The sequence below is a fragment of the Podarcis gaigeae genome (assembly GCF_964106915.1).
Source record: "Podarcis gaigeae genome assembly, chromosome: 2".
Taxonomy (NCBI): domain Eukaryota; kingdom Metazoa; phylum Chordata; class Lepidosauria; order Squamata; family Lacertidae; genus Podarcis; species Podarcis gaigeae.
Window position 1 is genome coordinate 59,915,208 of NC_139679.1, and position 26,814 is coordinate 59,942,021.

Below are 26,814 nucleotides of genomic sequence, written 5' to 3' on the forward strand. Positions count from 1 at the left end.
ACGTTGGCTCAATAAGCTTGCCGTCTGCCACACCATACTTTCCAAAGAACACTTATTTGCCCCATATATATTACCAAATTGTAACCAGGCTTCTATAGCAGGATGCCTAGATTGCAAGTTCCAGGGGAAAGTCTGATGGCTAAAAGACATAGGTCTAATGTCAAGATTCACCGAGTGCCAAACTAGATGAGATGCCATTCATACAATTAGCAAAGACAAAAAATGGGCGTTTTGAAGTGCAAGATTCCCCAACAGGGATCAGATCCCTAGTGTGGCAGATTGGTTTGTTTTTTAAATCACTGACATCCCTGGATTCCTCCCCATTGGCATGCTTAATATTTACATTGGTGTATTGATCAGGACCACAGTGGGAGGACGGAAAGGGTTAAAGCCCACAGCGTGGTGCCAGGGTCCTATCATTTGCTTCTAATAAGCCACTCATGCAATCGCAAACTGCACAAATGGCACTGCATCTAGTGTGCCCCACAGAAACTTGCAGAAGTATATATCGTTTATGCAGAAGCGATGTTAATTTTAATTCAAGCTTTGTTAGATTACCTCTGAAACATTTCAATCTGTATTTGTATATTCTAGGAGAAAAATGAATTCTTGGTTGTCCTAATAGGGATATCTCAATAAGGCAGGCTCATGTTACAGTTTTACAGAACTGCTTCTCACTCGTACGGAGATGTGTGTATGTGGTTATGGGCGAACAGCCATACCTGTGTCAATGTGTGATTGGGATGGGGTATTGCAGGGTTTTGGGTTGGTGGTTTGGGGGAGACAGACACTAAAATGGAAACCAGATATTATTTAATGCTGAAATTTTGCACTAAAAGAAGGTCTGATATTGAAATCTGAACTACCCATAGTAATTATTTTTTAGTTCTGGTATCCAGAACTTTACAACTATTTTTTCCAGAGATCTCTTACACATTTGGTCTAGATAAGTTAGCTCTAGTATATTACAGCATCTGGCAGGCTAACTGCTATAAATGGTCTAATCCTCCCACTATCCTGTTGAAAAGGGAATATTGATCTATCTCATGCCCATGTAAACCCATTTTTCAGTCATAAACATGAATGGGGCTGTTTATGAAGGTTTGATGAGGAGTGTCTGCTTGACAGATGCCTGTCCCAGAACTCGTGTTGGCTCAGAGAGAAAATGCTAGCCTTAGAAACTGTTCCTGTTTTAAAATAGGTTTGTTACTTCCTAAAACTTGTAAACTGAAATAGCAAGATGGGCATGTCATGCTTTGAAGGAACACACTTGTCATTGAAAGGGACCTCTCTCATTTAAATATTAAACTTCTCTTCCATCACACACAATGTAGTTCTACTAAACACTGTCTCCTTTTCCTATTGTTTTATTTACAAAGTTGAGACCTTCATGCTCCTTCGCACTTGATAGAATTTGAGCAAAACAGCTCTCTGAAGAAGCCAATGACAGGAAGGGCCGTAATTCAATGGGAGCGCATCTACTTTCTATGTAGAAGATCTCTGGTTCAACCCTTGGCATCTCTAGATAGGGTTTGGCATGTCCTGACTGAAACCCTAAACAGCTGCATTGCTGAGCTAATGGGCTAATGGACTCAGTATAAGACAACAGCCTACGCTGAGATGAGCCAACCTTTGAAAAGTAGCCTATTCCCTTGAAAAAACGCTAGTGTTGGCACCACCCATCAAGCAAACAGTACGCCATTTTTCATATTGCAATACCTCTTCAAATGTGCTTTGCGTAATATTTGCCATCTACGCATTCTTTCAACATTGTTATTTTGGCTCCTACCTAAAGTGAAAAAGCTCTTTCAGCCTGCACTTCCAAGACTGACCAGCGAGTTTTGAAAGCGGGCAGGAACAGAGAGATACAGAGTGTTTGGAAAATGCTTTCACAGTTCTGGAACAGGTGAATGCAAAACTAGCTTTCTTCTGCTGCTGTTTACTGGGATGGAGACTGGAGGGAAGGGAAAGAAGCACTCTCCTGAAAAACCAGCTTTCCCCAAGCTAGTTATTTTTGATTGCCACTTCTACTATCCCCAACCAGCACAGATAGTGGCCAGGGGTGACGAGAGAGGTATCCCAAAAGATCCAGAGGTCAGCATGTTGTGGAAAATTGACATTATCATTCACACATTACTTTTTAACGTAGCAAAACGTACCTGCCACCTGCCTTGAACTCTGGAAGATTTCACCAGTAGGAGAGATGGTCCAACAAGTATTTTCCCTCATGGAATCTATCTGGACTCAGGATTCTCAAGCCACACTCCCTCACCAGTCACACCCACATCTCTCACAGTCCCTGCTTTGCACCCATCTTAAATGTTTTTGCCTGCTTGATTAAGAGGATGGCAGAACACAAAGGTGCATAAAGCCCAAAGCAAAACAAAACCACCCAAAATCTGATAGGGTTTTGTTTGATAGGCCAGCCTTACCTGCCACTTCCAATAGAAGGAAACGCAATTGACTTCAGCTTCTTCTCATCTGCCAGAGCCAAGCAGTTCTTCACTGTCTTCTCCAATAGCTCCTCACATTTGTCTGCACCCCAACTGGGGCTATTGCAATGGATCACAAACTTAGCAGGCAATCCATGGCCTGCACTGACGACAGCTGGTTGGAAAAGGAAAGTAAGTATGGCTTGCTTCAATCTTCTCAACGTTTTGAAAAATGCAAATGTGACTGAACTAGTGAAGTATGTATATAGTTACTACTTTAATCCTTAAATTCCAGTGGACTGAATGGAACTACGTGAACGACAGTTCTCCATGGTCAACTCCCATCTGAGCACATTGGTTGTGAAACACATGACCTAATTACCTCCTCCCACTTTAAAATTGGGCACAACACAACATCCTCTGTAGGTTCAATTGCTGATACTCAGTCAGCCTCCCTCAATCTGGTGCCCTCCCAAGGTTTTGCCCCACAACTCCCATCAGCCCCATCCACTGTTGGATGGGACCAATGGGAGTTACTGTCCAAAACACCAGGTTGCAAAAAGCTGTTCTAGACAATGTCTAAGTGCCCATGATGAGGGACCAACTCCCTTCTCTTGCGGGGGCCCAATTAGTGCCATTGCCTTCCGTTAAGAGTTTGGGTGTAATCCTTGACGCCTCCCTTTCCATGGAGGCGCAAGTTACAGCAACAGCCAAGGCGACATTTTTCCACCTTCGCCGCATCAAGCAGTTGGTTCCTTAACTTTCCCGCCCTGACCTGGCCACAGTGATCCATGCGACGGTCACCTCCAGGCTTGACTACTGTAATTCGCTCTACGCAGGGCTGCCCTTGAAGCTGTCCCAGAAACTCCAGCGGGTGCAGAATGCTGCAGCGAGGCTCCTCACGGGGTCTCTGCCATGGGAGCATATTCACCCAGTGCTTTTCCAGCTGCACTGGCTCCCGGTGGAGTACAGGGTCAGATTTAAGGTTTTGACCTTTAAAGCCCTTCATGGCCTAGGACCCTCATACCTACGGGACCGCCTCTCTTGGTATGCCCGAGGGAGGACCTTAAGGTCCATATATAGCAACACGCTAGAGGTCCCGTGCCCTAAGGAAGTTAGATTAGCCTCAACCAGAGCCAGGGCCTTCTTAACACTGGCTCCGGCCTGGTGGAATGCTCTGTCTCATGAGACCAGGGCCCTGCAGGATCTGATTTCTTTCCGCAGGGCCTGTAAGACAGAGTTGTTCCACCTGGCCTTTGGCTTAGAATCAGTTTGATTCCCTCCCCCTCTTTCTTTTTCCTTTTTCCTCCTATGAAGAGACTGCATCCTAATGTTTTAATGTTGTATCTTAATCTTTTAAATTGTATTTTAATCAACTTGTTTTTATTATTGGTTGTTAGCCGCCCTGAGCCCGGTCTTGGCTGGGGAGGGCGGGGTATAAATAAATGTTGTTGTTGTTGTTGTTGTTGTTGTTGTTGTTGTTGTTGTTATCTTTAAACCCTGATTCCCACGTGAGCATAGAATCCTGAATAAATGCAAATACTACGGATAGGTTAAAACTATATACACAGGTAACTCTTCCATAATGAATTTCTGCAAAGGCCAACTGGGAGTTTATGATACACACACATAGAGAGACATTTCACTCACACTCCCCCCCACCCCGATTTCTCAGGGATTTAAACTGCACCTCCAGCTGTGTCCAATGGCCCGTTCTTTTTGCGAAGTTCGACCACGGCCTCCAGGAATTCTTTTCCGCCTTTCTTCTCCAAAGTGCTCCCTGCACAAGGATAGAGTTGTGACTGTTCCGCATCCAAGAGAGAGCATTCATCACTTCAGGCAATTACATGGCATAATTTCTCCGAGCAAAAAGATTTTGGGGACTGCAAAGTAAGATCTAAACCTTTGGGGACGAGACCAGAATAACTATTCTCTCCCTCTCTTTCTCTCTGTTGTTTTTTTTTTTTAAAGATCACCCTCCCACACATTTTCATTCTGTCTCAAAGTCTTTTCTGATGCAATTCTCAATGTCGGCCAGCAGGGCGGTGACATCCCTAGCACCTTCGTCTGCACCAGGCAACAGACAACGTTCCAGAGAACATGCTCATTGAGTGCCACTCAATTGATGCACCAACTTTTTCCCTTAGAGGGCGAGATCCCCTTTCTGTCACAGATTGCTTTAAAGACAAGTTTGCCATAAGAAGAACTTGAAACTCACCTCATCTTCATCCCTGACCCCAACAGATGGCCCCCGGGAGTGAAACAGTCTTGTGAGTGCAGCGGGCTGCTTTACTTGACAACTGCCCAGCTTGTTGAACCACCTTTAACCAAGAGGAAGAGCCTCAGTAATAAGGAGATTCTCTGGGGAACATATCCCTCTGCTGAATCGCTTAACTGCGGCTAAAGAAGCTTGAGAAAAGCTGCTCTTGTGTAGGAAGGGAGCTGCACAATTTCAATTACAGCCTGAGGTTTGCACAAAGGCAGTCCACCACTAAATGGTTTAGATCTTATTTTGCAGCTTTTACTTTAACACAGAAGAAATATAAAGTAGCTCAAAAAAAATATGTTTTTTTCCTAATTATAAGCACCCAAACCACAGTGCATTTTGCTAAAAGGTTGTACAAGTAGCAAGGCAAGGAAACAATGACATTGGGTTCTGGATTGAGAAAGATGCTTGGCAAATTGATTCCTGCAGCCTAATTGTAAACATATTTACTTGGGAAGTAAAATGCTTCTTTCAGTGGAACTTTCAAGTGCTCAGGGTCACAGGCTGTGGTATTAAGGCTGCAACCCTACACACATTTACTACTGAACTCTGCAAGCCTTACACCCAAGTAAACATGCATAGGATTGGGCTGTTAGTATTAAAAGCCACAATGCTGCCATACTTTGTGAAATGAATTAACTTTAGTCACACAGACAAGGGGACTGCAGTTTCTGATGGAAGTGCACATATTGTATGCTCAGTGAAATACGTTTGGATTTGGGATTGTGCTTCAAAAGAAGAGTTCTGCATACGCCACTGAAGATGAGTTATGTTTTGCTTGACAACACAGACTAATCTTAGCAGACTTCTAACAAGGTATTGCCGTATTTTTCGCTCTATAACACGCACCTGACCATAACACGCACATAGTTTTTAGAGGAGGAAAATCTGTAGGCATGACACCCGTAGGCATTTCCCTCCATAACACGCACAGACATTTCCCCTTACTTTCTAGGAGGAAAAAAGTGAGTGTTATGGTGCAAAAAATACGGTAATTCATTTTATTCTACTTTGTAAAGAATATGGAACGAGTTTCAGCTCAGAGGTTTATGGTATTCTCTTAAGAGATAATTAAAGGTAAAGGGACCCCTGACCATTAGGTCCAGCCGTGACCAACTCTGGGGTTGCGGCACTCATCTCGCTTTATTGGCCGAGGGAGCCGGCGTACAGCTTCCGGGTCATGTGGCCAGCATGACTAAGAAACACCGTTTGCCTTCCCAATGGAGTGGTACCTATTTACCTACTTGCACTTTGACGTGCTTTCGAACTGCTAGGTTGGCAGGAGCAGGGACCGAGCAACGGGAGCTCACCCCGTCACGGGGATTTGAACCGCCAACCTTCTGATCGGCAAGTCCTAGGCTCTGTGGTTTAACCCACAGCGCCACCCGTGTCCCTTAATGTATTCATTGCTGTAATCATGAATGGTCCAAAGAACATTCTGAGGGCATTTTTAAACTTCAGGTGACCTCAGCTTGGTTAGTGCCTCGACAGCAGCAGGTGAAAGTCCAAGTAATTCTTTTAAATATGTTCACATGGGCAAGATGCAGACAACGTCTGCAGCTACTGAAGACAACACCTGTAGCTCACAACAAGCAAAGGGTGCCAGGTTCAATCCCTGACACCTCCAAGTAGGACTGAGAAACATTTGTGTCTGAAACCCTGGACTCCACTGCCAGTCAGGGTAGATTATACTGAGCTAGATGGACCAATGGTTTAATATAGTATAAAGCAACCTCCTAGCACAATCTTAATGGAAATGTTTCTAGGAATTGTAACCAACAGAGAATTTGTATAATATACAATTCCAAGGCAAGCAGAAGAGACGAACAACACCCCTTTAGCAAGGATGTTGGGATATATTCCTGTAGAAAGAATACTAAATTGGCCAGAAATGACTGCCCAGTAGACACTGATTCTGTGCAGCTCTTCCCCAAGTGCAAAGTGATTACTAGGAATATATATGTTCACTTCACCTTGAATTACCCTCAAATGGGCAACTAGACAATTCTAATAAAGTACAACCTTATTTTGAATGGTTTTGCCTTATAAGAAGGCTCTAATCTAAGTTTCATTAAATGGTTTTTGTCAAGTTTGGGTTTGATTATTGAATCTTGCATTCATTGAGCTCTATCTATGGATTGTTTAAACACTGGTTAATAGCATTCAGGAGAACAGATATTTGCTCTTCCATTAAATTGCTTATACCTTTGCCTGTGTGCATACGTATATCAATTATATGTATTCGCATTAGAGATGTAAAAGTCAAACGGCACTGCCACAGTGGTTAAAAGCAGTGCTTTTTCAGGGGGTACTCAAGGATACACAGTACTGGAATGTCTTGGGGGGCGCTTTTTTGTTTGTTTGTTTGTTTGTTTGTATTGTTTTATTAGGGACGCAGGTGGCGCTGTGGGTTAAAGCCTCAACGCCTAGGACTTGCCGATCGAAAGGTCGGCAGTTCGAATCCCTGCGGCGGGGTGCGCTCCCGCTGCTCGGTCCCAGCGCCTGCCAACCTAGCAGTTCGAAAGCACCTCCGGGTGCAAGTAGATAAATAGGGACCGCTTACCAGCGGGAAGGTAAACGGCGTTTCCGTGTGTGGCTCTGGCTCGCCAGAGCAGCGATGTCACGCTGGCCACGTGACCCGGAAGTGTCTCCGGACAGCGCTGGCCCCTGGCCTCTTAAGTGAGATGGGCGCACAACCCCAGAGTCTGTCAAGACTGGCCCGTACGGGCAGGGGTACCTTTACCTTTACCTTTTATTGTTTTATTGGTTTTGTTTGTTTGTATAAGTTGTTATTTTGTTCTTAGGGGGAGGGGTCAGGGCTGCCGGGGAGTGGGCCCCAGCCCACAAAATGGCTGGGGCATGTTCCACAGGGGGGAATGCACTGGGACAACCAATCTCAGTGATCACGGGTAGGAGGAGGAGTTACGCTAAGACCAGACCATGTCATTACAGAGGAGGCAGGTTTAGTCGTTGTCTGAGGACTATTCCTGCCTCCGGGTCTGGTCCTGACCGGATGGATACTAGAATCAGCAAGGGATACCCACATGACCTGAAGGTGCTGCTGTGCAATGCCAGGTCAATGATTCATAAGACCACTGCCATCCATGACTTGATCATGGATGGAGGACTTGACCTGGCATGTGTAACAGAGACTTGGTTGGATGAAGCAGATGGGCCTGTCCTTGCCGCTGCTTGTCCACCAGGTTTCTCTTACGCACAGCAACCCAGGTCATGTGGGCGGGGAGGGGGGGTTGCAGTGATTTTTAGAAAGTCATTAGTTTGCACCAGGCATCCTATTGGGAAGACCCAGTTTTCTGAGTGCATGTTCTGAAAGTTGGGCAATAGGGGCAGTACAGGATTCCTTTTGGTGTACCGACCTCCCCGCTGCACCAAGGATTCCCTGCCCGAGCTGCTTCAGGTCGTGGCGGATGTTCTCCTGGAGACACCTAGCTTGGTCGTCCTAGGGGATTTTAACATCCATGCCGACACGACCTTACAAGGGGCAGCTCGGGACTTCGTGGAAAGCATGGCCTCCATGGGGCTGTCCCTGAATAAGTCTGGCCCAACCCATAGCCGCGGACATGCCTTGGACCTGGTGTTTACCTCTATGGATGTTGGTGATCTGACACTAAGTAAAAGTGAAACAAAAGAAGTGCCATGGTCAGATCACTTCCTGGTGCAACTGGACTTCTCTGCGACCCATCCCCTCTGCAGGGAGGTGGGACCAATTCGGATGGTCCGCCCCTGCCACTTAATGGATCCAAATGGTTTCCAGAGAGTGGTAGGGGATGCTTTATCCCATGTTGATGGCCTTTCAGCTGATTCCCTGGTGGCCCGCTGGAATGCGGAGTTAACCAGGGCTATTGACTGTTTGGCTCCAAAGCGCCCTCTCCGATTGCATGGAGCCCGGAGAGCCCCGTGGTTTTCCACGGATCGGAGGGCAATGAAACAATCGTTGAGACGGCTAGAGCGCCGGTGGCGGATAACTCATTCCGAATCTGACCGGACACAGGTTAGAGCTCAACGTCGAGCCTACCAAGTGGCGATAGCGACGGCGAAGAAGAATTTCTTCACCGCCTCTATTGCATCTGCAGAAAACAGCAGCAGGAGACTTTTTCAGGTGGTTCACAATTTAGCGGAACCACCTGTAACATCGGGGCCCAGTACGGGCCACATATTCTCCTGCAATGATTTTGCAAAGTTTTTTGCAGATAAAATCGCTCAGATTCAGGAAGAAGTAGACTCCACCGTGGGAGCAGGGCCGGGGCGGGAGAGTGCTAGAGTTCTGTCTAGTCAAGTTGAGTGGGATCAATTCCAATCTGTTACCTCCGAGGATGTGGACAGGCTGCTTGGACGAGTGAAACCAACCACCTGTCTCCTGGATCCTTGCCCATCCTGGCTTATAAAAGCTAGCTGGGAAGGACTGGGCGATAGGCTTTGTGGGGTGGTGAATGCTTCCCTCCGTGAGGGAGCCTTCCCAGACCCACTGAAAGAGGCGGTTATTAAACCGCTTCTTAAAAAACCATCTTTAGATGCGGCCACAATGGCCAGCTATCGCCCAGTCTCAAATCTTCCATTCTTGGGCAAGGTGATAGAGCGAGCGGTTGCTGAACAACTCCAGGCACGCCTGGAAGAAGCGGACCATTTGGATCCCTTCCAGTCGGGATTCAGGCCTCATCATGGGACTGAAACTGCCTTGGTCGCACTGGTTGATGATCTCCGGCGGGCTAGGGACAAAGGTGAGAGCTGTTTCCTAGTTCTGCTGGATCTCTCAGCGGCGTTTGATACTATCGACCATAACATCTTTCTGGACCGTCTTGAGGGGCTGGGAGCTGGGGGCACTGTCCTACAGTGGTTCCGCTCCTTCCTCCTGGGCCGTGTTCAGAAAGTGGTGGTGGGGGATGAGTGTTCAGACCCCTGGGCTCTCACTTGTGGGGTGCCTCAGGGTTCTGTCCTCTCCCCCATGCTTTTCAACATTTACATGCAGCTGCTGGGAGAGATCATCAGGAGGTTTGGGCTGGGTGTTCATCAGTATGCAGATGATACCCAGCTCTACCTCTCTTTTAAATCAGAACCAGTGAGGGCAGTGAAGGTCCTGTGTGAGTGTCTGGAGGCGGTTGGAGGATGGATGGCGGCTAACAGATTGAGGTTGAATCCTGACAAGACAGAAGTACTGTTTCTGGGGGACATGAGGTGGGCAGGTGTGGAGGATTCCCTGGTCCTGAATGGGGTAACTGTGCCCCTGAAGGACCAGGTGCGCAGCCTGGGAGTCATTTTGGACTCACAGCTGTCCATGGAGGCACAGGTCAAATCTGTGTCCAGGGCAGCTGTTTACCAGCTCCATCTGGTACGTAGGCTGAGACCCTATCTGCCTGCGGACTGTCTCGCCAGAGTGGTGCATGCTCTGGTTATCTCCTGCTTGGACTACTGCAATGCACTCTACGTGGGGCTACCTTTGAAGGTGACCCGGAAACTACAACTAATCCAGAATGCGGCAGCTAGACTGGTGACTGGGAGCGGCCGCCGAGACCATATAACACCGGTCTTGAAAGACCTACATTGGCTCCCAGTATGTTTCCGAGCACAATTCAAAGTGTTGGTGCTGACCTTTAAAGCCCTAAACGGCCTTGGTCCAGTATACCTGAAGGAGCGTCTCCACCCCCATCATTCTGCCCGGACGCCGAGGTCCAGCGCCGAGGGCCTTCTGGCGGTTCCCTCATTGCGAGAAGCAAAGCTACAGGGAACCAGGCAGAGGGCCTTCTCGGTAGTGGCGCCCACCCTGTGGAACGCCCTTCCAGCAGATGTCAAAGCGATAAACAACTACCTGACATTCAGAAGACATCTTAAGGCAGCCCTGTTCAGGGAAGTTTTTAACGTGTGATATTTTACTGTATTTTTGGTTTTTATGGAAGCCGCCCAGAGTGGCTGGGGAGGCCCAGCCAGATGGGCGGGGTATAAATAATAAATTATTATTATTATTATTATTATTATTATTATTATTATTAAGTTTTTTGGGGGGGCTAAAAAAAACTCACTTCAAGGTGAGTATGAGCACTTGTTTTTCTGAGGGGGGGAAGCACTGGTTGAAAGTATTATAATAAATAATTAGAAATTGGCTGCCTTTTAATGATTTATTCAGATCTGCTTACCCTGATAAACGTTTTTGTTTATGGTGCTACTTTAAAATGGACAAGGAACATTTAATCTGGAGAGGCATGTCCTACCTGTACTGTACCACTGTTGGTTAGTTGCACTTAAGAAATGGGAATAGTGTATTAACTCTTTACACCACATTAGCTTCGCACCTTGCAGCTAAATGGTTCCTTGCACATCACAGGCATAAATATATGTGTTACTTCCACAGAATAAAGTCATTATTTCATGCTGACAAAGCAGGCATTGGCAAAATGGTGACTACAGGCTATGCAGAAATTCAAGTCTGCAAAATTGTTGTGATATTCCCCCAAAATATAATGTGGTTAGAAGGCCTTTATGGATAAAAGTTAATCATTTGAAGCTAAGCGTGTGTGCACTTCTGTTCTTCCTTCCAGCAGTCAAAGGGAATTAGAAGATCATGTGCTAATGAATGAAACAACCCAGGTTCCCCACCCACAACTAGAGACTTGACATGAAGGCATATCTTCATTATAGGTTGTCATATTTCAAAAAGCAAAATTCCTGACACCTGCAAAGTTGAGTTGGGTTTTTTTTGTTTTTATTTTTAGGAAACCACCAAAAATTGTTGAACTTTTTCTCTTTTTTTTTTTTAGAAAGCCACCTAACCCCAAAATAGTGAGTTTCAGTTTTTTGGGCTGCTTCTGCTGCTTTTTCCATAGCGTTGCCATACACCTGGGTTTTCCATTACAAAATTCCCCCAGACGCCATTTTTAGATGTGAAAACCAGGACATGTCACGAATTTTCCTGATGTATGGCAAGCCTAGGTTAACACAAACTTGCAGTTCTTAGAAATGAGTGGCTTGGCTAGACCAACTTAGTTATTACTTCATTGGGATCCAAATGAGACTAACTATTCACATTTATTTCAGTGGGAATACGCATTACTAACTTAGCCGAGCTGCAACCCATTATTTAGGATGCGTTTTTGCCTATGCTGTTCCATGTGCAATTTTGTGTAAGCCACTTAGGACCACATTTCACGCGCTAACGTGGAGCGTGTGGGAAGAGCAATATCAGAAATAGACCCCGGCAGGCTAATGAAAAATTGCAGGGTTTCTAAAGCAGTAACCTTGCCAGTTAAGTGAGGATGGCTTCCTAAAAAAATATATAAAGATGTGCTTTTTGTACCTTCTGAAAAAATCAGGCATCTACCTAATGAGACAAGAAACAGAAATCTTTTGAGTATTTTGTGGACCCCCTCTACATACCTCTTTTAAAAATCACGTGGGAAATGTAATGAGTTAAATGGGCCTTCAAGAGTGCTTTAAATTGACTACACCAGTGGAACTGTACACCCCCCCCCCAATAATTATGGGTAGTTGTGATGAATGTGTCTTAAAGATCTCCAATTCTGTTATTAAAAAGGTAAAGGGACCCCTGACCATTAGGTCCAGTCGTGGCCAACTCTGGGGTTGCGGCGCTCATCTCGCTTTATTGGCCAAGGGAGCCGGCGTACAGCTTCCGGGTCATGTGGCCAGCATGACTTAGCCGCTTCTGGCGAACCAGAGCAGCGCACGGAAACGCCGTTTACCTTCCCGCCAGAGCAGTATCTATTGATCTACTTGCACTTTGACATGCTTTCGAACTGCTAGGTTGGCAGGAGCAGGGACCGAGCAACGGGAGCTCACCCCGTTGCAGGGATTCGAACCGCTGACCTTCTGATCAGCAAGTCCTAGGCTCTGTGGTTTAACCCACAGCACCACCCGGATCCCTAATTCTGTTATTAGTAAGAGCCTATTTCCTCCCTCTTCCATAATATTAACTTTGCACAGGAAAACAAAGCCAGTGAGGCGAAGTGATGGTCCAGGTCTTGATTAGACAGGCATCTTGCATTTAATCAATTTGGCCCTGACTTTACTCGGTACAGGGCAGGACTGCTGGAAGTGAGAAAAGAATGCCGATCTGCAGGGGCAAGCTTGTTGCTGCTGATTGGTTCATGCATACACATACAAACTCTGCAGCACCGAACTCTCCATTACCTACTTCACCACCGGTGTAGAAGTCAGAGTTTGTCGGGTGAACGACAGCATCACTGTCGATCGTGGCAATGTCAGCCTGAACAACTTGCAACTACAACAGGTAAACAAATGTGCATCAACCATGTTGGTCAAAGACCCAAAACAGGATCTACATTTCCTCGTTATCCTACCTTTGGGCTTCAAAATGTGTGCCATTAACAATAACAACCAAACCCCAAAAATCTTTGTACAAGTGTATGCTAAGAAAAAGGGGGAATGTAAGGAGGAAGCAGAGAAGTATCAAATACATCAACTTTAGCAGCTGACCGACAGGACAAGGACAAGGCAAGCGTTTCAGCATGTGTCAACAGCAGCTACAACCTTCTTGACCTTGCCGAAACCTGTGAAACTGGAATCTTACGGAATGTGGTAACAACATCCAATACCTGGATAATCCAGCCCAACAAAACAACTAGCTTCTCCAGTTTGATGATTATTTGCATTTTTCCGTACACAACTCCCTAGACATTCTGGGGGTAAGCAATGATCCAGCTGACTTATGCGGGTCTCTTGAAAATGGGACTAAGGCTGCATTCCTATATACACTTACCTGGGCATAAGCCCCACTGAATTCAATGGGAATTACTTCCAAGTAGACATGTATAGGATTGTGTTATGAAATTGCTTAACTTTGGTTGGATGGTGCCTGTTGTAAAACTTGTCTGAAATTAGAACAAGTGTATGTGTGTTTTAATTTACAGCCTAAGACCACATTATTTGAAGTTATGATAAAGTTTATTCATTAATAGTTTATAAACAGTTAATCACTTTCACTTTGATAGTTTGTTTAAATTTCAAAGATAAGGAAAAAACCCCATAAAATATTTTAGGTGAAGACTGGTCTAAATAAAACTTTCTTGTGCCCTCTGTTTACTGATGAACATGCTAGCATTGAGAAAAATCATCAGGTTGTCAAAATCAAATTCACCGTTTCATTAAGAAACTATTAAAAACTTGTGGAATCATTAAAAACAGTAATCTCCTCCTCTGCACACAGCAAAATAAGGCAGGTGCCAACTCTGCAGTGTTTTAGCGCCTCCTGGAGATATATTTATTCACACAGGCCTTTACTGGTCATTGACATCAACTTATTTTTAAATGTAGTCTATGCTGTCTTTATTGGCTTTTAATTTTTTTTAAAGTATTAGTATCTATGTGTTGTTAACTGTCTGGGTTTCTTTTAAAAAGCAACAAAGTGTTGTATACCGTATTTTTCGTCCCATAGGACGCTCCGTCCCATAGGACGCACCTAGTTTTTTGGGGGGGAAATAAAGGAAAACCAGGTCAGGGAACAGAGGGATGGCGGTGCTGCGCCTCTCCGCTGTCCCCCGAGCTTGTGGGGCTGGCTGATGTCTGCCCAGCACAAGGGGCGCTCTGCTTCAGGTCGAGTCGTGCGCCGGGCGGCAGGCTGCTATCCGCAGCGTGGGGAGCCCTGCGGGAAAACTCCCGCAGGGCTGCCTAGGCTGCGGATGTCTTCCTGAAGCCTGGAGAGTGAGAGGGGTCGGTGCGCACCGACCCCTCTCGTTCTCCAAGCTTCAGCGAAAGCCTGCATTCGTCCCGCACCCAGATTTCCCCTTCATTTTTGGAGGGGAAAAAGTGTGTCCTATGGGGTGAAAAATACGGTACTTACCTAAAAGCAATTAAGGTAAATATAAGCTATTGCACCCTTCCCCAATGTAGTACCCTGCTGATGTTCTGGATTACATATTTCTGCTTGTTGGGGGTGATTGGAGTTGTAGTTTAAAACACCTACACCAGGTTAGGGAAGATTGAGCTACTCCACAAAATCACGTAGATTATCATTATTAAATGTACGTCCTTTGAATGACAAGACAACTTTCTTTTTGAGCAAAGCATTTTTTTAAAAATACAGGTAGTGTCGAAAATGTATGATTAAAATAATCTTTGTTTATAACTGAACAAGAAGCTGATTGAATTAAAAACAGGGAAGGAAGCAGGGGAGCATATTAGGTCATAATCAGAATGGAGAAACTACTTATTTTGATGACGGATATTTAACCGTTTTAGCTCTCAAAGAATCCATATACGAAACATCCCCAAAAGAACCAACAGTCACATTCGATTATTATGGAACAATAAGTTAATGAGGTAATAGTCACATATAATAATCCACCCTTTAATGTATTTTGAGGCTTTCAAAATCTTGCATTTATTACATGAGAGTAGTGTGAGCATTCCATAATTTCCATGTGACTGTTAGTTATGGCAGCCCATTCCCCATTTACCTAGATCATCTTTAAGGTCAATGTCAGCATTGGTGGGATTGATAATGGCCTCCACTTCGAAGCCGGCTAAATTACTGATTTCACTGTGAATAAGGTTCAGCTGAAAAGAAAAGCATGAGGTGGGAAATAACGACAGGACAGTTGGGAAATCACAGAGAAGCTGTAGAAAAGTAAGACTTGCAACGGAGGTGGGGGTAGCATCACTGCAAACAAAGGTGCAGAAATAAATGGCAGGTTAACTGGTAAACAAACAAAATGGAATATGCTTCAAACTCAAGACTAGGACATGATTCTGTACATGGAAAGGAAGCGCTTGTGTCAGGTCAGAGCTTTAACTTGCTTTAATGCCTGATGGGCACAAGCTGGTAAGAGGCTGGGATATCTGGTCCCTACCACCTCTGCTGGCTTCCTACCAGGCAGTAGTAGATGTTTGGGCACTATAGTGCTTGCTTCAACTCTGACTGGTCATGTCACGACTGCCTACCGGGAGTTAGAGGGGTAAAGCAGCAGAGAGGTCGGTGTGGTGCAAACCTGCTGGCAGGACTGCTGGATTCTCTCTGCTGGCGTGTTTGCACCACCCTGGTTTCGCCTCTCCCCCTCTACCCCCAAATAAGTAGCAGCAACCAACCTGAGCAGTGGCATCCCACCCCACCACCTGCTACTGCAACTACAGGAAGTGACCAGCAATCATTTTACACGACATGTATCTGATCTGCTTACAATGACGTGCAACCAACGGACATTTTGGTTCACTGTTGCATATGGTGGGTAGGGAAGAGAAGGGATGGTTTTGCATGTGTGTGTAATTTTGATAAGGATATACCGTAAGGCTGCAGTGCTCTCTTATCTAGGAATCAAGCCCCAATGAACCCATTGTGCAATGGGCACGGTAAACTTTCTATAAATGGGTAACCAAAATAAGACAATGTCCCCTTTCTGTTTGGCAGGATGCTGCAGGAAACCAAGTATAAGAGCTTTCACACAAGTCAGTTTGGTAGGGAAGCCCCCACCAAGTAAAGTGAGGTGGGTGGCTGCTAGGGAGAGGGCCTTGTCAGTGGTGGCACCCCCAGTTATGGAATGTCCTCCCTACAAGAGTCTTTCCTGGTGCCTTCTTGATGGTATTTTCAGAATAGTCTTTCAGGTGAAGCCTTTTTTTAAAAAAAAAAACCTTCCTGGGATTAAATCTTCAAATGAGAATGTTTTTGTGGCATAGGCTCCCAATTTTGTACTTTTAAAAATCCCTACATGATTTGTACCTTACATTCTTTGAAGCAGGGAACTCTTTTGGCTCCATGGGCCAGATCCATATCAGGAACTGCCTTGTGGGCCAAATTTGACATGAAGCCATTGTGAGTCACATGATTGACAGGTGGGGAGGGCCACCCACCTGCCAAAGTCCCCTCTTGTATTACTACTTATTCCAATTCATTTTTTTGTCAATGCGAAGGGAGAAAAATAAAATAGCCATTTTTCAAATGCAAACAAAATACAAAGTGCCAAAAAGCATTGACATGCTGTGGGGAGCAGCCCAGCCTTCAAAGTGGAAGTAAGGAGTCAACTGAAATGAAGGGAGCGGTGCAGATGGAGAATCAGAGATGTGTGCGCAAAAATTATTCCTGCAGTTTTTGAATGTAAGATATGTATTTATTCTGAATTGGACTGAATTATGCCGAGGCCTGTTTTTAAACAGAATCTATGGGAATTACTTCATGCACTTATAATAATTTCTATGTTTTCTCATACTCTACTGTTTGAGTCTTGCATTGGCACAACTGGTGTTGGCAGAGAGAAGGCAAAAATCTCAAGGGACTCAATTTCTTAATATATTCATAAACCAGCCTGTTGTAACCAGAATTAGAACTAAATGCAGTTTTTATTGTGTGGCGGATGAAGCTTGACAAAGTACTAACATAATATTTTCTTCAGTAGAACAAAAAAACACGCATGTAATAGACATACAAAATATCAACAAATACAAAATGTTAGCATTTCTCAGTGCAAATCCCTAAACCTTCTCCATTTCCAAATGAAAAATATGACTTTGGAGGTTAGATGCACATATAAACATGCCTTCCAAGCTACTTTCTTCACTGGGAAAAGGGACTATTATTCAATATGAAATAATAATTAGCTAGAAGAAAGCGCACCCCTGGTAAGACAGCAAAAGGAACATATCATTTTGTGATTTATGTAACTGAACATGTAACACCCCACTTTAAAGCATTTTCTCACTGTAACACAGACATACAATCAAGTTTCTGAAGGGTGTTTCTGAAACCTTTCCTGAGTGTTTTGGTTCACGCAATAAGAACGGATCTACATGATATTACAAGGCAATTGCAGAGTTTCCAATTCTGCATTGGCCTCTTAACTTTTAACACAGGAGGGATAGGCCTTTGTGGAGGAGGCTGGGAAGGGGAGCTGCTTAACCCTTCTCTGATTTTTCCTTCCAATCACTATCCAGTCCCCCCCCCCCCCTCTGGACGGGCATTTCCAGTATTAGGAGTTAGCTTGAATGTGTGTGGAATACTTTGGAGGATGCTTGCAGGAGACGCAGCAGATGGGAAAAAGGGTTAAGCAATCTCGCTGCAAATGCCTCCAACCCTGCAAAAATCTCTAAATTATCATTAACTGGCAACAATGCTTGGAAAACACATATTGCACGCCAGCTAAATTGTAAGGCATGTTGGAATGAAAGACCGCAAACGTATTTACTGAATTAATTAGTGCAATGCCACCTGGCATTTTTCTCCAAAATTTAATTTACTGGGGCCGTATCAACAGGGCCTAACAGACATAGATGACTGTATAGCAAAGCCATTTCATTTTCAGCACAAGTTCACTAAAACAAGTACGCTGTCATGTGCAGATGCTTTTTAAATCACAGAACATGCTGTTGCCTTTAACTAGGAGGCTATGTGTGCTCCTCTGGTGACCACCTGCATCCAGGGATGTCAGCATCAGTCATTATCACAATTAACCTTTTTGGCTAGGCACATAGCTTTGTTTATTTATTCCTCCCTCTCCTTCGCTAGTCAGTCTTTTCACATCTATCCAAAACTCCACCACCAGAATTCTTTAATTTGCTGATTCCATGATGCCCCTTTTAAAGCTCTCTATAGCATCTGTCCACAATATATTTCTCCTTTTCTTACCCATTACACCTTTCCCCCCGTCCTTAGCTCCTTCCCCTCTACTACTACCAACCACTCAGAGGTTTCTTGCTGGGCACCATGGAGGGGATTCAATGTAGTGCTAAGATGAATAGATTTCCATCTTGCCTGATAGCTCTCCCTTTCCTTTCCTTTCCTTCCCCTCATACACTCTTCTGGGGGGTTTTCCTGATCCTCCAAAGCAGATTTTGGGAAGGAGCAGGGAAGCCTTCTTGCACGAGTGGGAATATTTATGACTCCACCCATTTCCCCTTCCTGCCTCCCTAGCATGGCTCCCTGAAATTTTATGTGTTGCCACTTCTTCCTCCCCTTTCATATTGCTACTGAAACCCCATATTTTCTGTGAGGCCTTTGGCTTAACCCCTGAATCCCCATTCACACCTATAACTACATTTTTAATTACATGCAGCTGCATTTGCCCATGGTCATCCATTGCTACCTTCATTTCTGCTTCTCCTTCTCTTGTTTGTTTATATTTAGACAGCAATCTTTTTTGGACTTTCCCCCCCTTTTCTTTCCCTCACCCCCCAACACTTTGTGCTATGTGTACTGAAGAAACAATGAGTGCAATCTATAAAAGATTCCATTGTTTCCAAGAGGATAGTTTGCCAGATGTGTTAATCACGGCAGGTGGGGGAGAATGGGGAACTTGGGTGTGTGCCAAGCCATTGAAAAAGCCAGGAAGTTGCGTTGCACCCAACTAACTTCTACACAGAGTAAACCCAATTAAACTTGATAAGCCTAAGTGTGCCAGCTTACTAGCTTCCGTGGATCTGCTCTGAGCAGGACAAGCACTGGATGCAATCCTGTATATCTATTTAGCTATGTACTGTTAAAAACTGTGACCATATTACACAAACCTACCTTCTGCCCAAGGAATAGACTTTTTGTGGAAAGGACGGTGAAGCCATCTGTCGGGGTGCCTTCTGTTGTGCTGTCAGCACTTGCTGATTTGCTGACTTCTCCCTGTTTCTTCTCAGTCAAAATCAACCAAGCAATCAGTTAGTAAAATCCACAATTAAACAGACCAACGCAGCACAACTAATCATATGCTCATGAAGTGCATGCATACTACTCCATTGCAGCAACTCCACAGAGGGAACAAGTTTGCAAAGCCCCCACTGCTAGACTAGACACATGCTAGATGTATCCACGAATTTTAGATACAAATAAAACTTCTCACTGTGTTGGTAATCCATACACTTTACTATACGGACTGTGTTTTACCATCCATCTAGCAGTGTGAGTGGGAATCTGTCTCCGACATATCTCAGCTGAGTGACTCTCGTATAGCTAAAAGAATACTCGTGATTGGATTCCTCTAAAGGTGTGATGTCAAAGGCAAATCCATGTTGTGTTTCTTCCCCAAAGGTATGAGCAACAAAAGGTATTTTTATTTGCATAAATTTCCTTTGCATGAAGAAGGTCCCAGTTTCAGTCCCAGGCCGGGCTGGGAAAAGATTCCTATCTGAAACAGTGGTGAGCCACTGCCAGTGAAGCTAGATGGCCCAAGAAGGCAAAACTTCTTACGTTTCCATGTAAAGCTGTTGAAGAACTCTGCTTTTGTAATCATGGTATAAAGCAGGAGCGGATAACCTTTTGTGCCCATTGGGCCAGATCTTTATATCCTGCTGCCCTGTAGGTTAACTCTGGCAGGCCGGTGGGACTACCCACCTCTCAGTCACCTGATGTCATAATGATGTCGGCTGACTGGCAAGTGGATTGTCCTGCTCACCAGTCAACATTGGCCAGTAGGGTTGCATGGGAGGAGGGAGAGAGCAACCAAGCAGGTTGAACTCCCTGTGCATCAGCTGACGTGTGTGAAGATCAATGCTGCTTTCTGCAGGGTTTGGGTGCACCAGCAAGTTCTCTGTGGGAAACTTGCTTGCATATCTGAACCAAGCAGGGCTGACCTCCTCACCCATCAGCTGAGACGAAGGGAGTTCAAGCCAGACTTCTGCAGCGATCGGCCGCATGAGAAACCAATCCAGCCACATCTCTACCTGCCCTGCTCCTGATATCGCATAAGACATCAGGTGTGGGGCAGGTAGGCATGGCTTGGGGGAAACAGCTTGGCGGACCAAATGCGGCCTGCAGCCAGAGGTTCCCCATCCCTGTTAGAAAGGGTACATTAGGAAGCTAAATGTTCTAGAATCTATTATGTGCTCACCTTCACCTCCACAGAATGACCAAGCGGTATATGGCCCACTGCTCTCTATAGCATGTTGTCCGTAACATTTATAAGGCGGAAGTGGCTTGCCAGGAGGGGAGATAGCGCTACTCTATCAGGTGGGTTGTTGCTGCTTACCAGGAAAGAGAGAAGAGGTGCAGGGGAGGTCAGCATGGGGCAAATAGGTCAGTAGGCACACTGGGTTGGCTCCACCAGCGCATTTGCACAATGCCAACCTCTCCACTGCCTCTCCCTCCCACCCAGCAAGCAACAGGGACCCTCCTGCCAGGAAGCTAGCACAGCAACTCCACCTCACCTGACAGGCTGCTTCTGCGACTAGCTAGGGTCGGATCAAGTGTCATCCAGACAGCTAGAAATAATCCCCATGTTATACACAAGCACTAACTTTGTCTCATGAAGCACAATGAGGTTTGCTTCCAGGTAAACAAACGTAGAACTGGGCTGTAGAAGAAATGGAAGCATACCTTAGACTTTCTTGCTCCTTTCTTGCCCCCCGTTTTCTTTGTTGTGGTTTTCTTCTGTGATGGAGATTTTGCCTTTTTCGCCGGCGGCGGAGTGATGATCGCTTCCAATTTTCCTTTCGAACCCCGTTTCTTCGCCAACAATTCTGGGTGAATATTTGGTAATACACCGCCACTGGCTATGGTGACGCCTTTCAACAGCTTAAATGGAAACGGAACAAACAGGCAATGCTGAATGGCTTTGAAACTGGGAGAAACCAGGCACCTCGCCACCAAAGGCAAGGGAAACACACAGATGAAAAGCTCAAGAGCAGGGAGATTATGTGACAATTTCAACCTGAAGAGTTGCTGATACATTTCCCATTAATGTAATAAAGCCGGGCCAACCGCAAACTACTCCTTATATTCTGAATTATGACTTTGGGTGAAGAAGAGAAAGGAAAGACTCAAAAGGGAAATATTTTTACCTGATTTAATTCTTCGTCGTTTGCTACAGCCAACAGGATATGTCTAGGTGTGACACGACCCTTCTTGTTGTCCCGTGCGGCATTTCCAGCCAATTCAAGAATTTCCGCTGTCAAGGAAGAGAAGACTTTCTCAATTCAAAACAAAAGAAAAACACCTGGCCTCTGTTTGGTAAATAAGGGAACGAAGTAGCATATAGTTGATTTTCTAGCAGTTGACAAAAGGTATGCAGCCACCTGACTCTCCAAGTACCTCGTGGTCGCAAACCACAGTATTATTTGCCTGATAGTAAATTGTAATCATAGATACGTAAACCTGGCTCCGTTATTAATCCTCCAGATTTATAAAAAAGACCATAGGAATTTATGTGCAAAACTAAACCTGTCTCACAACAGGATCAAGACAGCATTTCTTCTTTGCCTTTGCAAGATTTCAGAGGGTTATTTTGGGTTTTGTCATCATTTTGGGGTCAAAATTTCATGGTCAGGCATGCATTAGAAATTTCCCAGTAGGAATCAATTAAAATTGTCAACTCATTATGCGAACGCTCACCTAACAAACATGCATGTGGAATCTGCCAGCCTATATGACAGCCTATTTATTCTGATGACAAACTAAAAGATAACAAACCAATATAAGAGAAATTATTTATTGGGAACTAAGGAAAGACCTAATACATAACTGTATTTATCTGGTGTGTGTTGTATATTTTTTTAAATCCATCTTTTGGTCCAGATAATTTTTGCACAATGTTCAAACCAGAAGTACTATTGTTTTTTAACCTAACTGAAATACAGAAACAACTATGGATATTTTCATGTTTTAATACATATTCTGTACATCTTGGGTAGTCCGTTTTGCCTAATTATTAGGAGTCTTCCATGCATTCATACATAAAAAATATCGTGGCATGAGTGTTATTTAATCATTTATTCTTTAACAGATAAAAACAGATTACATGTGTAACATGCACCCGCTTTGGGGAATATGTAGGGAGGGCAATAATGTCTAGTGAAAAAAAGAAAACCATTAAACTATAGTTTGCATGATATAAAGGATTAGCTTCAGTACATATACTAGGTAAGCTGCCCTTTATAATATTCCTGTGATAAGCCTGTTATGGCACTTACTGGAAAACCTTTGACTACAGCAACAGATGTATTTTTATCAATGATATTAAGAATTGTTCAGTGTCATATTTCTTAAAGATGTGGTACTAAGAGAGTATTTTGTTTCTCTAGGTTGATGACTTAACACGATTCCACATATGTGTGGCTAATTTTTTTTTATGACAGACCAACTTTTAATTTAAAAACCTGGAAAGTTAATTCAATATTGAATGTCATTTCTGTGAGGCGCTATTAATGCTCACAGCATCCCTGCGTGTTGAATATTCAGGGTCAAGTCACTTGTCATAATTCCAGACAAGGCAGTGAAATTGTTTTGCTATTATCACCTCCTGCCTGGAATTGTAACACATGAATCAGCCCTAAGGCCATGTATTATAGGAGCTAAACACCTGCAGTGGTACAGATGCTGAAATACTCCAAGGAACCCACTTCTGCTCCCTTTCTCACCTGCATCCAATAGGACTCTGCTACTGTAAGCCAAGTGGTCTCCAAGGTCAAGGAGGAACGAAAATACAATCCTTTATGTTTGATAGCATATTAACAGCAGGGCAGATCTTAGGGCTTGGGAGTACTTGGGAGTACCCTGGTAGGTCAGCATGTGCTGATGAGGTCCTGTGTACTGGTTTGTGAATTGATGCATGCCCATCATTCACTGGCTGTAGCTTCAAGTGACAACTTGACTATGCAAATGGTGAGCAGCAAATCAATCTCTCAGTTCATTGGCTTGCGCCAACTCAAACACAATATTTTTCAAGAGAGGCAGTTCAAACATTTAACCGTGAGTCATCAAGCACCCTCTTGGGGAGGGAAGGAATAATAATTATTCAGCGTTGCTGTAAGGATTTCAGTGGGGGAGATCTTGGACCAGTCACTGTCTCTCAGCCTAATGTACAGTAGTACCTCAGGTTACATATGCTTCAGGTTACATACGCTTCAGGTTACAGACTCCGCTAACCCAGAAAAGGTTAAGAACTTTGCTTCAGGATGAGAACAGAAATTGTGCTCCGGCGGCGCGGCAGCAGCAGGAGACCCCATTAGCTAAAGTGGTGCTTCAGGTTAAGAACAGTTTCAGGTTAAGAACGGACCTCCGGAACGAATTAAGTACTTAACTTGAGGTACCACTGTACCTTACAGAATTGCTGCAAGGAGAAAATGGAGGGAGGATGGACCATGTACACCCCAAGAGCAGGTGCTGAGGGTCTGGGTTTTTTATGGGACAACAGCAAATGGGTGGAGTTTCAATATCTAATACCCCAGTCATGGAGCTGTTAACCCCAGAAGAAAAGCTCTCATGGCACCAATCGTCTAGCAACATTACAGTACATTTCTTCCTTGGAAGGAGGCTTCTCTCCAAGTTCATCTTGAGCACAGCAAGGTCACTGGAGGGGTAAATAACTTAATCCTGAGCATCCAATCCTATTCCTCTCATATACAGAAAAACTGAAGCTAAACTCAGAAGTTCTCACTCAGGATTCATCATGCCCCCCTCCTCTGGAGGACAGAGCTATAACATAATAAACTATGTGTACTGGATATGGAATATCCAGGCATGGAATATTGGTTAATATGGCATCCCTTGCCAGCAAGCCAAATCCACAGTGTGGAGCAAGAAGCACTGATGAGACAGAGTGAGGCCCTGAGGGAACTAAGAGGCTGCAGAAAAGAAATGGAAAAGCAACTCCACCAGCTTTGGGAAGGCAGATTGATCTTATCCTGACAACATACATTTGGGACAGCTAAAATGATGAGGACCTCATCTTCCCTCTACTTCAAGCAGGCCCCCCAATATATATAGAGTATATTTTATTATTAGCAATTCCTCTCACAGACTAGACTCATTGAAATCAATGACCCCAAATTAGTCAAGTACAGTCGTTCCTTGGAAGTTGAATGCCTTGCAGGTTGAATGTTTTGGCTCCCAAACACACACCTGGACATGATTGTTTCTGGTTTGGGAACGTTCTTTGGAACCCAAACGTCTGTCGTGACTTCCGGGGCTTCTGTTGGCTGCAGGTGCTTCCTGTAGCCAACTGGAAGCTGTGCCTTGGTTTCTGAAACATTTTGGAAGTCAAACGGACTTCTGGAATGGATTCCGTTTGACTTCCAAGGTACGACTGTATGTCAATTTCAGTGGATCTCCTCCAAGTGGGGACAAATACAACCCTCTGTATTTATTATGCACTAGTAACAAATTTGCCTTTTTTACTCTTGACATCTGATACAACTACAGTGGTACCTTGGGTTACATACATTTCAGGTTACAGACTCCGCTAACCCAGAAATAGTACCTCTGGTTAAGAACTTTGCTTCAGGATGAGAACAGAAATCAGGCTACGGCGGTAGCAGTGGCAGGAGGCTCCATTAGCTAAAGTGGTGCTTCAGGTTCAGAACAGTTTCAGGTTAAGAACGGACCTCCGGAACAAATTAAGTACTTAACCCGAGGTACCACTGTATACAGAGAAGTTATATCGTAACCAGAGAGTCTGTGTTAAGTGTTGCTCTTCAATATCTGAAAGGAACATTTTATTTGTCCTTTGTCTGTCTCTTTCAGGGGACACCTGTTTTTGAAAAGCATGAAGTTTTGCAGGAAGCAATTTTGAAAGCACTGTTTCCTAATGGCCCTTCAGGGAAGTCTACGCACCCCACTTCCTTTTCAGACTCGGGAAGAAAGTGTGGTTTAAGAGGAAGGGTAGAAGCTTGTGAAGAACAGAAAGAAGTAAAATGAGGAGCACAGAGGGAGAAGCATTATGTTCCGCGCACTCAGGCTGCTGTTCTGCATTTATCTTGGAGCAACACTCCTTGAGCTCAATGGGGCTTACGTCTCAGTAGGTGTGCACAGGATTGTGTGGTCACGCACACGCTCCATTTTAAGGGTCCTTGAGTAGCACTTTCACAGCTAGCTTGAGGAGTTCCACCTGGTGTTCTGATTTTAAAAAGTCTTGCCCAATAAATGCCTTTTTCTGTAATTAAACAAAAGTTGAACTGCAGCATTCACGGTGGAATTTTTAATGTGCACAAAGGATTTCCAGTGAGATCCCTCATCCACAATAAACAAGCAAGCAAACAAACAAACAAACCTTTTTTTGGGGGGGAAGCAAATAAACACAATGTAGCAGGGCCTCTTTACGGATACTTTAAAACAGAAGAGCCAATGTGGTTCCCCTCTAGATGCTGTTAGACCTCCCTTGTCTCTATTCATTGGCCATGAAGGCTGAAGCTGCTGAAAATTGGCCTCTCCTGCTTTAAACCATTTTTACCTAGCATAGATATGAACATAACTGATCAGCTTCACAGAAAACACTAAAAACTATTAAGCATCCAATGTGAAAATTCTTGAGGAACTATTAAAGGTAAAGGGACCCCTGACCATTAGGTCCAGTCATTACCGACTCTGGGGTTGCAGCACTCATCTCGCTTTATTGGCCAAGGGAGCTGGCGTTTGTCCACAGACAGTTTCTGGGTCATGTGGCCAGCATGACTAAGCCGCTTCTGGTGAACAGAGCAGCACACGGAAATGCCGTTTACCTTCCCGCCGGAGCGGTACCTATTTATCTACTTGCACTTTGACGTGCTTTCAAACTGCTAGGTTGGCAGAAGCTGGGACCGAACAACGGGAGCTCACCCCATCGCAGGGATTCGAACTGCTGACCTTCTGATCGGCAAGTCCTAGGCTCTGTGGTTTAACCCACAGTGCCACCCGTGACCCCTGAGGAACTATTACACAGGTTTTAATATCATCAAAACTGATTTGGAGCAAATGTCATATCCCTCTCATGCACACACATAGAAATCATTTCAAGTCCAATCTGTTGTGTGTAAAAGGAAGACGTAAGATTCCAAATTTGCTTGATAGCTTCCCCATGCCCAGCATTTTGGACAAGGGAAAAAGTCCATGTTGTTGTCAGGTGTTCAAGACCTGGATTTTTGCTATGCAAATGTGAATATACCTGACAGCTCTGAACTCTAACTTCGTCCAAATGCTGATTAGCTTAATTTTATTTCCTCTTTTGGGGTAAAGATTTCATGTCTTGAGGAAAACCATTTCTCCTATTTCAAAACCTTTTGCCTTTCTCCACTTCAGTGAAATGAAGTCATAACGCTCAGAATTTAGTTGCTAACAGCTAACAGATGATATGTTGAGCAACAGCCAGCATTTTCAACAACAACAAAAAAACTTTCAACATGAGAAAAGGGGTTTCTGAAAAATGTGTGAATCTGAAACCTTGATCCAAAAGAAATCTGAGAAGCATCTCT

At 44.5% G+C, this 26,814-nt stretch overlaps 1 protein-coding gene and 1 long non-coding RNA gene across 5 annotated transcripts in view; one reads left to right on the forward strand and one right to left on the reverse strand.

Moving 5' to 3' along the window:
• Positions 1-26,814, reverse strand: part of MACROH2A1 (macroH2A.1 histone) — a 48,728-nt gene that overhangs the window by 721 nt on the left and 21,193 nt on the right. For 2 of the 4 annotated variants that reach the window (XM_083728589.1, XM_083728590.1), the window contains exons 3-8: positions 21,433-21,539; positions 20,969-21,166; positions 19,178-19,285; positions 12,856-12,946; positions 4,123-4,212; positions 2,433-2,607 (exon numbers count right to left, since the gene is read on the reverse strand). In XM_083728589.1, coding sequence (XP_083584715.1) covers positions 2,433-2,607; positions 4,123-4,212; positions 12,856-12,946; positions 19,178-19,285; positions 20,969-21,166; positions 21,433-21,539 — 769 coding nt within the window. Of the gene's footprint in view, positions 1-2,432; positions 2,608-4,122; positions 4,213-12,855; positions 12,947-15,140; positions 15,241-19,177; positions 19,286-20,968; positions 21,167-21,432; positions 21,540-26,814 lie in introns of all 4 variants that reach the window. The other 2 variants (XM_083728587.1, XM_083728588.1) reach the window with 1 other exon arrangement.
• Positions 19,916-25,545, forward strand: LOC310839766. Its single transcript, XR_014561649.1, has 2 exons — positions 19,916-20,439; positions 25,112-25,545. It is a non-coding gene; the product is annotated as an uncharacterized lncRNA (long non-coding RNA).